General features: G+C 42.2%; 1 protein-coding gene across 4 annotated transcripts in view; it reads left to right on the forward strand.

Moving 5' to 3' along the window:
• The first annotated feature begins 6,241 nt into the window (after nucleotides 1-6,241).
• Nucleotides 6,242-15,578, forward strand: part of RBBP6 (RB binding protein 6, ubiquitin ligase) — a 33,022-nt gene continuing 23,685 nt past the window's right edge. For all 4 annotated transcript variants that reach the window (XM_009009329.4, XM_009009330.4, XM_002755974.7 and 1 more), the window contains exons 1-2: nucleotides 6,242-7,485; nucleotides 12,936-13,035. In XM_009009329.4, the coding sequence (XP_009007577.1) occupies nucleotides 7,320-7,485; nucleotides 12,936-13,035 (266 nt within the window). In that variant the 5' untranslated portion in view covers nucleotides 6,242-7,319. The remainder of the gene's footprint in view (nucleotides 7,486-12,935; nucleotides 13,036-15,578) is intronic.

Consider the following 15,578-nt stretch of genomic DNA (forward strand, 5'->3'; position numbering starts at 1 on the left):
CGCGTGCCTGTAATCCCAGCTACTCAGGAGGCTGAGGCAGGAGAATTGCCTGAACCCAGGAGGTGGAGGTGGAGGTGAGCCAAGATCACGCCATTGCACTCCAGCCTGGGTAACAAGAGCGAAACTCCATCTCAAAAAAAAAAACCAAAAAAAAACAGACTCATCTTAAAACTAGCAAGACACATTCTTTGCTGGTCACAGCTCATTGTCATAGACATTTACAACAGAGAAAACAGCTTAGGTAAAGCCTACAAGGACAAACTCCTCCAATAATAAAATGTTCAGATGTCATGATATCTCATAACAATATATGCTTTTATAATCATTATAGTCATGGCTTGATGCACTTACCCATTAAAATGCAAAGATAACTTTCTTTTTTTCTTTTTTCTTTTTTTTTTTTTTCATGTCAAAGGAGATTTCAGTGCTAAGGATAACTTTCCTGAAATTGACAAAGTAATAAATTTTGTTATGCTGTCAGCCCACTAGCACGTGGACCAGCTTAGCTTTTACATAGATAAGACCCCTATATAAGAACAGTTTAAAACAAAGACAGTGCATTTTTCCTCCTGCTTTCTGAGGACTCCCTACTTTAATGGAGTAGCTTTCAATACACTATCTCTTCTGACTGAACTCTGAGACTCACCCTGAATTATTTCCCATGCCAGATCCGAGAGCCCTCTCTTGGTGTCTGGATGGGGACCCCTTTGTCCAGCAACAGGAAGGAGGGATGAGTAGGAAGAGCTCGGGGCTTTAAAGGTGGACGAATGTCACTCTACATTTGCCAAAATCCATAGAACGTACAAAACAAAGGGTAACCCCTTATGTGAACTGTCAACTTGAGTTTACAGTGTATAAATGCTGACTCATCAATCATAACAAATAATGTTAATAATAGTGGAAACTGTATGAGGGAGAGGAATATATGGGAACCCTATACTTTGCACTCAGTTTTTCTGTAAACCTGAAACTGCTGTAAAAAAGAGTATATTGTGTACCAACAGAACTTAAACATTTAAAAAAAAAAATTAAACTGAGGCTGGGTGTGGTGACTCACAGACTCAACTTGTAATCCCAGCACTTTGGGAGGCCGAGGTGGGCAGATCACTGGAAGTGAGGAGTTTGAGAGCAGCTTGGCCAACATGGTGAAACCCCATCTCTAAAATAAATACAAAAATTAGCCAAGCACAGTGCTGGACTATAATCCCAGTGACTCAGAAGGCTGAGCCAAGAGAATCTCTTGAACCCAGGAGGTGGAGGTTACAGTGAGCTGAGATTGTGCCACTGCACTCCAGCCTGGGTGACAAGTGAGACTCTATATATATTTAAAAAATTAAATTTAAAAAAGTATAACAAATAACATCAAACCTCAATACATAATTTTTGAGTATCGATATATTATTATTTCAGAACAATTTGCTGGAAAGACTATACTTTTCCTGTTGAATTATATTAACCCATATGTCAAAAATCAACTAACTATAAATATGTACAAGTCTGATTCTGGACCCTCTATGCTGTTTGATTGACTGATTGATAGATATCTCACCAACACTATCCTTTCCTGATTACTGTAGATTTTTGGTCTTTTTTTAAAATAATAATTGTTTTCTTCTTCCTTTCTTCCTCCCTCCCTCCCTTCCTTTTTTTTTTTTTCTTTTTTTCCGCTCTGTTACCCAGGCTGGAATACAGTGGTGCAATCTTGGCTCACTGCAACCTCTGCCTCCTGGGTTCAAGCGATTCTCCTGCTTCAGCCTCCCAAGTAGCTGGGACTACAGGTGCATGCCACCATCCCCTGCTAATTTTTGTATTTTTAGTAGAGTCGGGGTTTCATCATATTGGTCAGGCTGGTCTTCAACTCCTGACCTCAAGTATCCACCCACCTTGGCCTCCCAAAGTGCTGGGAATACAGCCATGAGCCATTTGCCTGGCTCCTTTCTTTCTTTCCTTTTTTTTTTTTTTTTTTTTTTTTTTTGAGACAAGGTCTGTCACTCAGGCTGGAGGACAGTGGCACAATCACGGCTCACGTCAGCCTCTACCTCCAGAACTCTCAGGTGATCCTCCTGCCCTCAGTCTCCTGAATAGCTGGGACTACCGGCACACACCACCACATCCAGCTAATTTTTGTTTTTTTTTTTTTTTTTTTTTAAGTTTCACCATGTTGGCCTGAACTCCTGACCTCAGGTGATCTGCCTGCTTCAGCCTCCCAAAGTGATAGGATTACAGGCATGAGCCACCATGCCCGGCCTTGTTGGTGCATTTTTAAGATTAAATTCAATATACAATCATAGAACAGTCTCCATGGGACCAGGCACAAGCTCAGGCCTGTAGTCCCCACACTTTGGGAGGCCAAGACGGAAGGATTGCTTGAGGCCATGAGTTTGAGACCAGCATGGGCAGCATAGTGAGGCTCTGACTCTACTAAAAAAACTAAAAATTAGCTGAGCATGTTGGCACAAGCCTGTAGTTCCAGCTACTCAGGAGCCTGAAGCAAGAGGACTGCTTGATCCCAGGAGTTCAAAGTTACAGTGAGCTATGATTGCACCGCTGCACTCCAGCCTGGGTGACAGAGCAAGACCCTGACTCCAAAATAACACTACTCATAATTAAACAAAAAGAGAATAGCCTCCATGGAATAGACCTCATTCCAACTTCCTGCGCCTGAGTAGTTCACTACAGACAGCAGGCAGGCAGCGCTCCTTTGATCTCCCAATTCTGCTGGCTGGAACTGAAATTTGACATAAGAAAATAAGTTAGGGGACCTACTAACTGTCTATGGTTGGTGGTATGAGGCTATAATGGGTTTGAGAAGGACAAAGTTTTGAAATCCTGAGACATGGGAATGCCAGAATTGCTACATTACGGGAAGCTTAGGCAGGAATGTTTCATTCACTGTAGGTATAGGACAAATGGCTTTTTCAGGCTTACAAAAATATTGGTAGGTGAGAGAAATGGCAGAGAGAACAGCTCCGTTACCCAAAGAAAATTGCAAAATTTACAGTCCAGCTCACTGAAGAAAAAATAAAATAAATAAAAAGAATTTTAAAAGAAAGAAAGAAAAAGAAAACTGCGGGCTGGGAGCTTGTGGCTCACTCCTGCAATCCCAGCACTTTGCGAGGCCGAGGCCGGTGGATCACGAGGTCAAGAGATCGAGACCATCCTGGTCAACATGGTGAAACCCCGTCTCTACTAAAAATACAAAAATTAGCTGGGCACGGTGGCGCGTGCCTGTAATCTCAGCTACTCAGGAGGCTGAGGCAGGAGAATTGCCTGAACCCAGGAGGCGGAGGTTGCGGTGAGCCGAGATGGCACCATTGCACTCCAGCCTGGGTAAGAAGGGTGAAACTCCATCTCAAAAAAAAAAAAAGAGAGATGGAGAGCATCCTGGCCAACTTGATAATCCCGTCTCTACTAGAAATACAAAAATTAGCTGGGCGTGATAGCTCGCGCTGGTAATCTCAGCTACTCGGGAGGATGAGGCAGGAGAATCTCTTGAATCCGGGCGGTGGAGGTTGCAGTGAGTCGAGATGGCACCACTGCACTCCAGCCAGGCAACAGAGCGAGACTCCGTCTCAAAAAAGAAGAGAAAAGAAAACTGCAAAAAGGTGATTAGTAAAGGAATTTAATGAAAATGGAGCATTTAATGACAAATGTAGCATTGTGTCAATTAGTCAAACAACTCAAGTTAATTTCGTCATAGGCTTATTGCGGGTAATAAATGCATTTTGATGTTTGATGTGATACGAAGTGAGGCCTCTGTAAGTGAGAATGTCCAGGTTGAACAAAGCTCTTGGAGGATGAGAACAGTTGGACAAATGGACAACATTCTTTCCAAGGGCAGCCCCCCACCCCACCCCCAAGCCCACCTCCACCCCTCACCCCCACCCCTAGCCCCCACCCCTTACCGCCAGCTGTCTTCCTTTCTGATTGGGTTATGACTATCTCCCCCACCGCTCCACCCCAACCACCCCCGCCATCTTCCTCTCTGATTGGGTTATAATCCGAGGGTGTGGCTCCCTTTGCGATCCATGATGCACCGATCTGATTAAATTAGACGTTCAGTATATAAAGCGGTCGGCCAAAGACCAGCGAAAGGAATACATTCAGCACTCCGGAGTACCATGATGGTTTGCAATTTTCTCGTGGAGTTCTTCCCTCATTAGCGATAGCTCTCGCCCTTTCGTTTTTGTTTTGTTTGTTTGTTTGTTTTGTTTTGTTTTGAGACGGAGTTTCGCTCTTGTTACCCAGGCTGGAGTGCAATGGCGCCATCTCGGCTCACCGCAACCTCCATCTCCTGGGTTTAGGCAATTCTCCTGCCTCAGCCTCCTCAGTAGCTGGGATTACAGGCACGCGCCACCGTGCCCAGCTAATTTTTTTTATTTTTAGTAGAGACGGGGTTTCATCATGTTGACCAGGATGGTCTCGATATTTTGACCTCGTGATCCACCGGCCTCGGCCTCCCAAAGTGCTGGGATTACAGGCGTGAGCCACCGCGCCCAGCCCAGCTTCTCGCCCTTTCATTCGCAGAGGCTTTTAAGAAAAGCAACTAACCTAAAGAGGACCTGACAGCAAGACATTTTTGGTGAGATAACAAAGAAAGTTAAGGGTGGAAGAAACTTGTTACATATGAAAAGTACTGATGTGCGTAGTTGAGTTAAATTGCATTGGTATCTCTAGAGCTGCCTTTGACTGTGACCAAAATTTTATTGCCACAGCATCTCTATAGATCAAGTTAAAACGTATCGAGTTATTCAGCACGTATTTATTGAGCACCTACTATGTTCTAAGATCTGAGGATACAGGAAAAACAAAGATAAAGATAGGATCCCTATTGTCAGCTGAAGGTAGGAGTTGGGGGAGATAACTAAAAAGTAAATGTATAACATGTCGACTACTGCAAGTGCTGGGAAGAAAAGACTAAAGGTATAGAGAAAGATCGCCATCTTATTTAAATAAGATGGCCTTAGGAAGGCTTTTCTGACAAGATGATGGTTAATTTTAAATCAAGTTCAGTAAGAATTTGGAGTGTGCGTTCAGGAAGTCCCTGGGAATCTCTGCTACTCCTTGGCTATACGATCTTACTCTCAGTTGCCTAAATTCACTGAGCCTAGCCTATAAAATTCAGAGGATGAGAAACATACATTGTAAACGATAGTGATTATTATCGTTTATGAGTATAATTTTATTACAGTATGATTTTTCTGAATGTAATAATGCTCCCATGACCAAAGAAAAAAAAGTATTCCAATCTGCTGAGGAGGTTCTTGTCACTGTTCCTGGCCTTTGCGCTTAGGAATGGAACTGGGACCCTGCCACTGAGCAGGTATTCCCTTCTGCAAATTCCGAAAGTACATGATGGCTGGCTTCAGTTTCCTCATCTATAAATCGGAAATAATGGTTGTTTTGATCACGTACGGTTTTTGTTGTTAAATTGACATTTATTGAGCCACAGCTATTAATATTTCGCATGCACCGTCATGGTGTTAGAATGTGGATTTATGTACATGTATTTAATCTGTAACAAACCAGCAAACCAAGTACTGTTTTTAAGGGCATTTTGCAGCCAAGGAGACCCAGGCACAGAGGGGTTAAATCTAGAGCCCTACAACTAGGGATACAACCAAGACAACTTGGCTATTGAGCCTGGCAATGTTATTAAGGGGTCAGCCCTGTTCCTAGCACATAGTAAGAGCTCAATAAATCTGTACGGTGTTAGTAGCTGTTACCAGTTCTTGGCAGCAGCTGCTCCACTATTTTCCATTTGTGAAGAGTTTAGGGTAACCAGTATGATGGTAGCAGCAGCTAGGGAACGCTTTCATAGCAACCATAGTTTTCTGCTTAGCAACCATAATGTTTACTTAAATTGGGAAATTTAGGCGAGCTGACAGGGTCTGTGGGAGAGGGGGAGTTAGCCGGCCACCCCTAGGCAAGCCACTTTACAGTAGAAACTGCACGCAGCCCCAGCAAGGCGAGCTTTCCCCCACCCCCGAACCTTCCTGTGAGCCGGTCCTCCTGACGCGACTTCCTGACACGACATCCCCCCCTCCCTTTTGAAGCAGATGGTTCCTCCCGTTGTCCCGGCTAGTTCAGGTTCCGCGCCCGGGAGTCACAAAGCGCGGGGTCACGTGGGCGGGCCGGTGCGCTTTGTGACGTTGGAGGCCCCGCCCCTCGGCCCGCCTATCCGCGCACGCCAGCCCCGCCTCGCGCACGCCGCCCGTGCAATCCCTGCTTAAGAGACCCCGGAGTGGGGCGCTCGTCCGAAGCCAGGCCGTGTCCGCCATAGTTCCTGGCTTGGAGGTGTCGCCGCCGCTCCGTGAGGGCCTCTGAGCGGCAGGCGGGGCAACACAAAAAGGAAGCCGGCGAAGCCCTGGCCGCTGCCCAGCGACTTGCGGGCGTGTTCTCGCGGTTCCGGGCCTCAAGGCGACGGGAGCGAAAGGCCAGCGAAGCGCGGAGGATCCGGCGAGAGGAAGCGTCAGGGAGCCTCGGCGGTGTCCCCGGGGTCCGCCGAAACCACCCGGCCGCCGGCTGGGGCTCGGTGTGGTGAGGAAGTGCTCCGAGGCCTCGCCGAGGCCTAGCGCCGGCTTTGTGTCCCAGGCGGCGGCTGCGGCAGCGGCGGCGGCGGCGGCGGCGGTGGCGGTGGGAGGCGGAGCTGGGGGCGGCCTGCGGGAAGGCCTCTCCTCCGCCGACCGCGCGTTTTCGGCCTAGGCCGCCGGGCCGCTCGTGGCCTCCGGGGAGCAGGCGCCAGGGGTTTGTGTGCGGTGGGGGCCTGGGCCTGGGGAAGCTGACGCCGGTCGTCCGGAAGCCAGGAGGAGGCGTGAGGCCGCTCGTGGACTCCGGGCCTAGGCCCTCTCCCCTCAACCTTCTCCCGGGGCCTGGGTCACCCCAATCCACGGAGAGAGAGACCCGCCGGGAGGTGCGGCCGCGCTATGGACCCCTGACCCTGTGGGGTCGCTCGGACTCTTAACGTGTGGACTGACCGCTACTGACTGCACCGCCTGCCCCCGTCTCTGCCGGCCCTGTAGCATGAGCGAGGGGGACCCAGCCGGGTGACATTGTGCCCGTTGGCGGATTCTCGATTTCCCCTTTTCCCCGTCCTCGTCCTCCTCCTCCCCCATGAAGTGATTCTGAGTATCGGGGGGGCTCTGGATTATTGTTCTCACGAACCCCTACTTGTGGTTGGGGGGTATTTAATCTGAGGCCTTAGGGTCCTTCGGTGTCTGAGTGTTTTGTGTGTACATATTTTGCTCTTAAAGTTTATAAATATACATATATTGAGAGTGTCCACGTCTCCTCGCTGAACCTTAGGAATCCTTGGCACCATGTCCTGTGTGCATTATAAATTTTCCTCTAAACTCAACTATGATACTGTCACCTTTGATGGGCTCCACATCTCCCTCTGCGACTTAAAGAAGCAGATTATGGGGAGAGAAAAGCTGAAAGCTGCCGACTGCGACCTGCAGATCACCAATGCGCAGACGAAAGAAGGTAAGTGCCGCTTGGGCTTCAGATACTTGCTGGCTGGAGAGATATTAGTTAGAAGGTGCCTGGCAGGAAGCTAACCGCCATTATGTCTCTAGTGGGACTGTTCGTTCTAGTACTTTGGATACAACTTTCGTTGATAGCCAAGGGTTGCAGCAGCTGGCCTTGGAGTTTCACTGGTTTATTCGATTTCTGCATACTTGGGTCATCAGTAACATGCTAACCCCAAAACGTGGAAGCCTAATTATTCTTTTCGATGGTTTTTAAAATGAGAGAGGGAGAAGAGGGGGGTTGCTATCTAGATTCTTTGGGTGCTTGTCTTAGGGTGTTTTCTAACTTATTTTCTATCAGGAGGAGAAGAGAGCCTATTCAAGGCTTGTTTGTTCGATCAGAAAAAAAAGAGAGACGGCTAATTTTCTAACAGCCTAACAACATTGTGGAGTTTGATGGCAGATTTTATGTCCTGCCTTTCTCCCTCCCCGAATTTATTTATTTGGAGTTGCTTGCCTGCGTTGTGGAGAAGGGATCTGAACTTTAATATTTTTGAAGATATAATCAGTGTTGGAATTGTTTTTGGATCTTGAAATGTTCTGATGTCACTGCTCTTGTGTGTCAATTCCGGAATTAGTAATACGGCAATTAAGTAGTTGAATTCTTAGTTCATCACATTACTCCTAAGATTTAGCAATTCATAGGTAAAGATCAAAAGTACTGATTTTTTTAAAAAGTAATAGTTGCTAGATTTTACGTGACTGTTGATACTAAGGTACTGAAAAATAGGCTGCTACCATAGAACACAATAAGCCACTGATTAGAATCGTTAGATTCTTTGCTTTTCCAAAATATTTGATAATATCTGGAGCTTAACAGTAGATAAATGTGTGTTTCCTGACTCTGAACTTGTTTTGGTTTTTCTGAGATCAGTAATGCTGATGGGTAGTTTTTAGCAGTTCAATGTCCTAAAAGTTATTGACGGGATAAGAAGGAATAACAGGATGTTACAATTAGGTTAGAATATTTTTTTAGTCAAATTTTTTTTTTTTTTTTTTTGACGGGGTTTCACCATATTGGTCAGGCTAGTCTCGAACTCCTGACCTCAGGTGATCCACCCGCCTCGGCCTCCCAAAGTGCTGGGATTACAAGCGTGAGCCACCACACCCGTTCAGTCACTAAAATTTTTATCACACTTGAGGTATGACATGAATTCTTACAGTTGAAGTGGAAGGTCCCCTACCTCCAGCCTGTAGTTTAGTAGGTAGAGTAAATCTTGTCTTGTAGAAGACCAGCTTTCCATTTGTAATGCAGACCTAAGTGTAATTGTATTAGGTTAAGGAACAGCAGTGCTGGCATATCATGACTCAGAAATATAAAGGAAGAATTTTTTTATTTGTCCAGATGATATTATGTGAAAATACTGTGCATCCCCAGTTTTTAAAAACAAATGTCATACCCTTTGATGATAATTGGAGCTATTTGTAATCCTCTGCCTAAGGAGAGGAAAGGCTGGTGGTGGTCATGAACAGTTGATAAATAGCTTTATTTAAGTGCATCGCAGGCATCCCTTAACTGTAACAGTCACATTTCACAGAACAGACGGGTTTATAAGAAGTTTGGGCCATCTTGATATATTCAGTATGAGAGGAGAGACAATATGAATGAAATTAAAGGCTATTAAGGCTGTTTTAATCATCATATATTCAGGTTTCATATTTTACTGCAGTATTACACAATTGAATCATTAGAGCTAGTCCTTACCCATCTTTTTGACCTTACACTTGAATGCAACTTTTTTTTTTTTTAATGAGGCAGAATTTCCCTCTTGTTGCCCAGGTTAGAGGGCAGTGGCGTGATTTCGGCTCACTGCAACCCCTACCTCCTGGATTCAAGCCATTCTCCTGCCTCAGCCTCCGGAATAGCTGCAATTACAGGTGCCTGCCACCACACTCAGCTAATTTTTGCATTTTTAGTAGAGACAGGGCTTCACCATGTTGGTCAGGCTGGTCTTGAACTCCTGACCTTGTGATCTGCGCGCTTTGGCCTCCCAAAGTGCTGGGATTACAGGTGTGAGCCACTGTGCCCAGCCTGCAACTTTTTTTTTTTTTTTTTTTGAGACAGAATCTCACTCTTGTCACCCAGGCTGGAGTTTAGTAGCACCATCTCAGCTCACTGCAATCTCCACCTCCGTGGTTCTGGTTCGAGTGATTCTTATGCCTCAGCCTCCCAAGTAGCTGTAACTACAGGCGTGTGCCACCATACCCAGCTAATTTTTTTATTTTTAGTAAAGACAGGGTTTTGTTGTGTTGGCCAAGCTGGTCTGGATCTCTTGGCCTCAAGTGATCCACCCACGTAGATCTCCCAAAGTGTTGGGATTATATGCAGCACGTTGGGAGTAAATGCAATTTTAGACGGGTAAATTATAGTTGAAAGAGTCCTTTCTACAAATTAAGAGTTTTGTGACTTCGTGTAACTAAATTTTATTTCCCAGTCCAGGAAAATAAATTATACATAATTTCAAACCCAGAAAGCCAGAGAAGTGTTTTTGCCCAGCACATTTTCTCTTTTATATTTGTGTGAACTGCCCTTTATTGGAGAAAGCTTTGATGTTAGTTGTTGTTGAGAAAAGATAGCTATGATGGAGAAAACATGTATTTTATGTAATCCTCAAATTAGGAAAGGAAAAGATGTTGAGGGTAGCTACTTAACTAGTTTTATGGGAAATAGCCAGTATCACTATGGTAATCTTTTTACCATAGTTAAGGTCCAGTTTCTTAATTTCATTCTTACAATTTTAAAATCCCTAATCTGCCATGTTTCTATAAAACATTTCCTTACGGTTTTGTAATTCTGTCCGTGTTTAAGATCCTTACATCTTTTTTTTTTTTTTTTCCTTTGGAGACATAGTCTCACTCTGCCCAGGCTAGACTGCAATGGCACAATTTCGGCTCACTGCAGCCTTAACCTCCCAGGCTCAACTGATCCTCCCACCCCAGTCTCCACAGTAGCTGGGACTATAGCCACACACCACCATGCCTGGCTAATTTATTTTATTTTTTTGGTAGAGATGGGGGTTTTGTCATGTTGCCCAGGGTGGTCTCCTGAGCCCAAGTAATCCTCCTGCCTTGGCCTCACAAAGTGCTGGCATTATAGGCTTGAGCCACCGTGCCCAGCCTAGGTTAAATCTTGATAAGACTAAAATGCTTGGGTCAGAATTCTGTGTATTTTTAGACAAGAATCTTGCTTGTTTCTAGACTGTATTTCAAAATGAATCTCAAGTAATCTTTGTTATGTATGAGAAACGTTAATACTTTTCTGTACACCGACCCCTGAAAAACAAAACATACTTCATTCTGAACTTAAAAACTGTAAGAGATTTGGAAGCTGAATATGAAGTGTTTATAAATGACCCTTATTATCTTTCTTACTTTCCATTTCTCAGATTTATCTTGTTTTTCATTTCATCCATTGCCTTTCATGTCTGGGATCAGAAAAACTGGCAAGCAGAAAGGGTCTTTTGAAGCCAACAGACTACTTATTAAGGAGGTATTTTAAATGAAATACCCCCCAAAGTGTCTTTATTACCCCTAGAAAGATACTTTGAGGGGTAAGAAATCACCATTGTAATTCAGGTATTTAAAAAGTTAGAACATCTCTTTGGAAGAGCATTGAGGCACCTTTTAGTTTGACACAGTACTGTGCTAATCAAATTAATAAGCCGTCTTGAAAGCTCTTGTGATTGCCTTGAGTTGTTATATATTCAGAGACTTCCTGTCAGGTGTTTGATACTAAGTTTTGTTTCTAGAATTAACTTTTTAAAAAAATCATTCCATGCACGCTCTCAATTTTTCTGACTCAAAGCTTTCTTGGAATTTGGGACTATGATGAACTGTCCAAGATAATGATTACAGTCCTACATTGGCATGGCTAAATCTAGGAAATTGCCTAACTCTAATAGAATCCTTCTGAGATACAGCCTTCTACTTGAAGTATATAGAAAACAACCCTTCCCTGAACAATTTCGTTTATAACAAGAAATACTGTTAGCATTATGACTAAAAATAATGAAACTGATACACATTAAAAGCCTAAAATGCCTACGTGCATGGTAAGCTTAATAGTTCGAAGAACAGTGATAATCACTTGGGGCAGAGTAACTTGAAGTGAAGTGAGTAAACTTAGTGACATTAAAAAGGTCTAGTTGTGTAATTAAAAGAGATGGATATATTTTTGCATCTTCTAGGTAATTTTTCTTTTTGCCAGTTTTACAGATTCTTTCCTTAGCAAATCTTTTTACCATAGTTAAGGTCCAGTTTCTTAATTTCATTCTTCTAAAAGTATTGCGAATAATAGTCCAAGGCGTATAAAAATGGGATCCATTCATCTCCCTCTTGGTTTTCCCAGAAAGTGACATCACTGTTTATCTAGTCGCTAAAGCCAGGAACCCAGGGATTTCTCTGACCTGATTCCCCTTTCTCCTTCATCTTCCCAATACTCGGTCCATCAGCAAGCTTTGTCAGTCCTACCTGAAAACATTGTCTTTCTTTCTCTCTGCCACATCCTAACGTAGGTCATCATTATCTCTACCTGGATTGTTTAGCAGCTTCGTTATTGGTCCCCTGGTATCTACTCTTGTTCTCCTAGCAGTTCATGCTCCACATAGATGCCACAGTAGTCTTCTTTTTTTTTTAACAAACAGCAAATCATCCCTTTGCTTAAAATCCTTCCGTGACTTCCTTATGGACTTCAAAACAAAATATAAATCAGTATACGATCTGTACCTTTGTGTCATTCTTCTCTTCTATTTTCTTAGGCTCACCAAGCTGTTTTGTGTCATTTTTTCACATGCTTTTTTTATCCTCTGCCTGAAATAGTTCTCAACCAGTTTTTTTTTTCCCCCATATCTGGCTGGGTTCTAGTCTTTAAGTATCCAGTGGAAGTTCTGAGGGGCTTTCTTGGAATCAACATTCTATCTGAAGTTGTATTCCACTATTCATTCCTTATTGGAATTAATAAGGAATGAATTTTATTCCTTTATTCCATTTTCTCTTTATTCATACATGTTATAATTTAATTTTTAATCTTTCTTCCTCAGTAATTTCTGAGTGCAGGAATTATAATACTCAACTAAAATGTTTAGGGACTAGGAGAGAGAGAGTATCTTCATTCTAAATACAGCTTTCTGGCTAAACTAAAGAATGATAGTATTACCGAGATGTGGAGTTCCACAAAAGTAGAGGTGCCGAGCCAAGAGCGTAATGATGATAATTTGTTGTCCTTTGAAAAGAAGCGCTCATGGCTTTGGATGTTTGTTCTGACAGTTATCAGTAATCTAGATGCAAGGAACATGTAGTTATTATGGTTAAGTTCATTTCCCAAAAAATTTGTATTTGAAGTCTTCTAATTCTTGGGTACTCACCCCAATCCCAAATGGAAATTCAATTCTATCTTTTTATTTACAGAATATACTGATGATAATGCTCTAATTCCTAAGAATTCATCTGTAATTGTTAGAAGAATTCCTATTGGAGGTGTTAAATCTACAAGCAAGACATATGTTATGTAAGTATCAAATCTCATGTATTTCTCAAAATAGACTTTTTCTTAGTTTGTTTTTTTTTTTAATTTCATGAGAAAGAAGTGTGTTTTAGAACTGAACTCATCACCTTAACCTTAATGAATACATCTTCTCAAGACTATGAGGATAGGGATTTCTTCATTTACTTGTTTTTTATTTCCTCCTCCAGTTCCATTGACTTAGCCTATAGTGAGAAGGGCCATTATTAGGAAAAATGTTTGCTCCATATGGGCAGTATTTACAAAGACAAGAAAGTGATATTCAGATTACTTCTGTACCCTTCTCTACCTGCGTTTTTGGAGGTGAGGGGCTTTAATTTCTTCACCACAAAAATTTAGTGTTGTAGAGAGGTGTCCTAAATATTTTGACAGCATCAAGAGTATTCAGTAATGCTAATATTTACTCCTTATCAATAAGGGGCTTTGGCTGGGAGGCATAAAGTATGTAGGATTTATAACCATAGGCACTGGAATAGGTCTTAGGTTTGATTCCATTTACTGCTTCATACCAGTTATGTGACTTTGGACTTTCAGTAAGTCTCTGTGCCTCAGATTCCTCAAAAATAAAATAGGGATGTGAGTACTTAAAACCCTAGAGGGTTGTAAGAATTAAATAGTGTCTGGCACATGGTGAATGCACATTATTGGAGTAGGAAAAGAGCAATCTCACACAACTAGTCTAGAGCTAATATTCACTAACCTGGCGCAGGATTAAAACCTTATATCCTTAACTTTCTCCACTTTCTTGCAATTTTAGTAATGATAACAGATGCAATAGTGAAACGGGCAGCAACACAGGTTATTTAAAGTGTGGTGATTTTCACTTAGAATTAGGTAGCTTTGTTTGAAATTGGAACAAATTGTTTTGAGTCAATGAAAACTAGAATCTGCCAGTGCTAAAGAATGGAATGTGTTCTTGAAATTAAGGTAAAAATAGTCATTTTGGAGTTTTAACTCATGTGGGCAGTGGGTATTCTAATATTTTTCTCATTAGTTTGTTGTAAAGTTACATGTCTTAACACTTTGTGTAGTATCTTCCATGTGGTAACAACTTTAAAAAAACTGAATGCCTTCCTTGTTGTGTAATTTCCAAGTGAACTTAATGGCATGTGTTCTTACCTTTAAATGATTCTAAGAATTATAATTTTTTTTTTTCCTGAGACAGAGTTTCACTCTGTTGCCCAGACTACAGTGCAGTGGTGCAATCTTGGCTCACTGCAGCCTCCACCTCCTGGGCTCAAGCTATTCTCCTGCCTCAGCCTCCTCCCAAGTAGCTGGCATTACAGGTGCCCACCAACACACCTGGCTAATTTTTGTATTTATAGTAGAGATGGGCTTCGCCATGTTGCCCAGGCTGTTTTCAAACGCCTGACCCAAGGTGATCCTCTCACCTTGTCCTCCCAAAGTGCTGGGATTACAGGCGTGAGCCACCACACCCAGCCTAAGAAGTGTACATTTATGGAATTAATTCCTACAATCTGGTATGAAATTTTACTTTAATTTACCAAGTGCTTTTTTAAAAATGGCAAACATTGATAGAAACTCTTAGGGAAAGAATTATTTGAAGTACATGGCAAAATAAGTTGCCTCTTCCCAGAATTATATGTTAATTTACAATGTATAGGATTCTGTTTGTGATACATTTGCCTTATAAAATGCATCATTTTTTTGAGCAAATACCAGAACATCGAAGCTCATTTTTTAAATCTCAAATTCCAAATTATACACAATCCTAAAAACTCCTGTTAAATGCTAACATTTATCTGTAGTCAAGATGCCTTAAACTTTAAGCATTAAAAGGCCGTATTTAGCAACTCAACTCTTTCTCCTTTGTGTTGTGGACTAAAAGAATTTTTTGGGGGGTTTTAAACATCAAATTGTCCAGTTCTACACAGCCATTTAAGTCAGTTCTTTTAACTAAAATACTGTCAGATTAAATGTGTTTTCCTGGGAGTGATAATTTTTGTTCAGTTTTGTTTTTGTTTTTAAAAGAAATGGGGTCACTATGTTGCCCAGGCTAGTCTCAAACTCCTGGGCTCAAGTGATCTTCTCACTGCCTCCCATAATGTTGGGATTACAGGTATGAGCCCCCTTACCTGGCCTCTTGTTCAATTCTTGATCATTGTTTTGAGACATTTGAAAAGTAAAAATAACTATCGGCTTGGCTTTTCAGATTTGAAAATTGGTTTTTGGAGCACAGCAATTTCTCAGGGAGGCAAGTTATAAATGTTACAATAGTGGTCTTCCTGATGTGTGGAAATTTACATATGAACCTATTCAGAAACTGAGAAATAACATAATTTAATTTTTCAGTTTATTAAGAAAACAACACATTTCTAAACCTAGAATCCCTGTACTACCTTTCAGAAAACACTTGTTTTAAGTGGCAAGACACTCCTATTTTCACATTCCCTAGTATGAAATTTTTTTCCAAACCACAAATCTATCTCAAAATTGTTGAAAGGTGGTAAAGATTAATCAAAGTAACTTATTCATTCAGAAATTGGCTGTTAAATGCCAAAGGAAAA

This window comes from Callithrix jacchus, chromosome 12 (genome assembly GCF_049354715.1).
Source record: "Callithrix jacchus isolate 240 chromosome 12, calJac240_pri, whole genome shotgun sequence".
In the NCBI taxonomy this organism is placed as follows: Eukaryota; Metazoa; Chordata; class Mammalia; order Primates; family Cebidae; genus Callithrix; species Callithrix jacchus.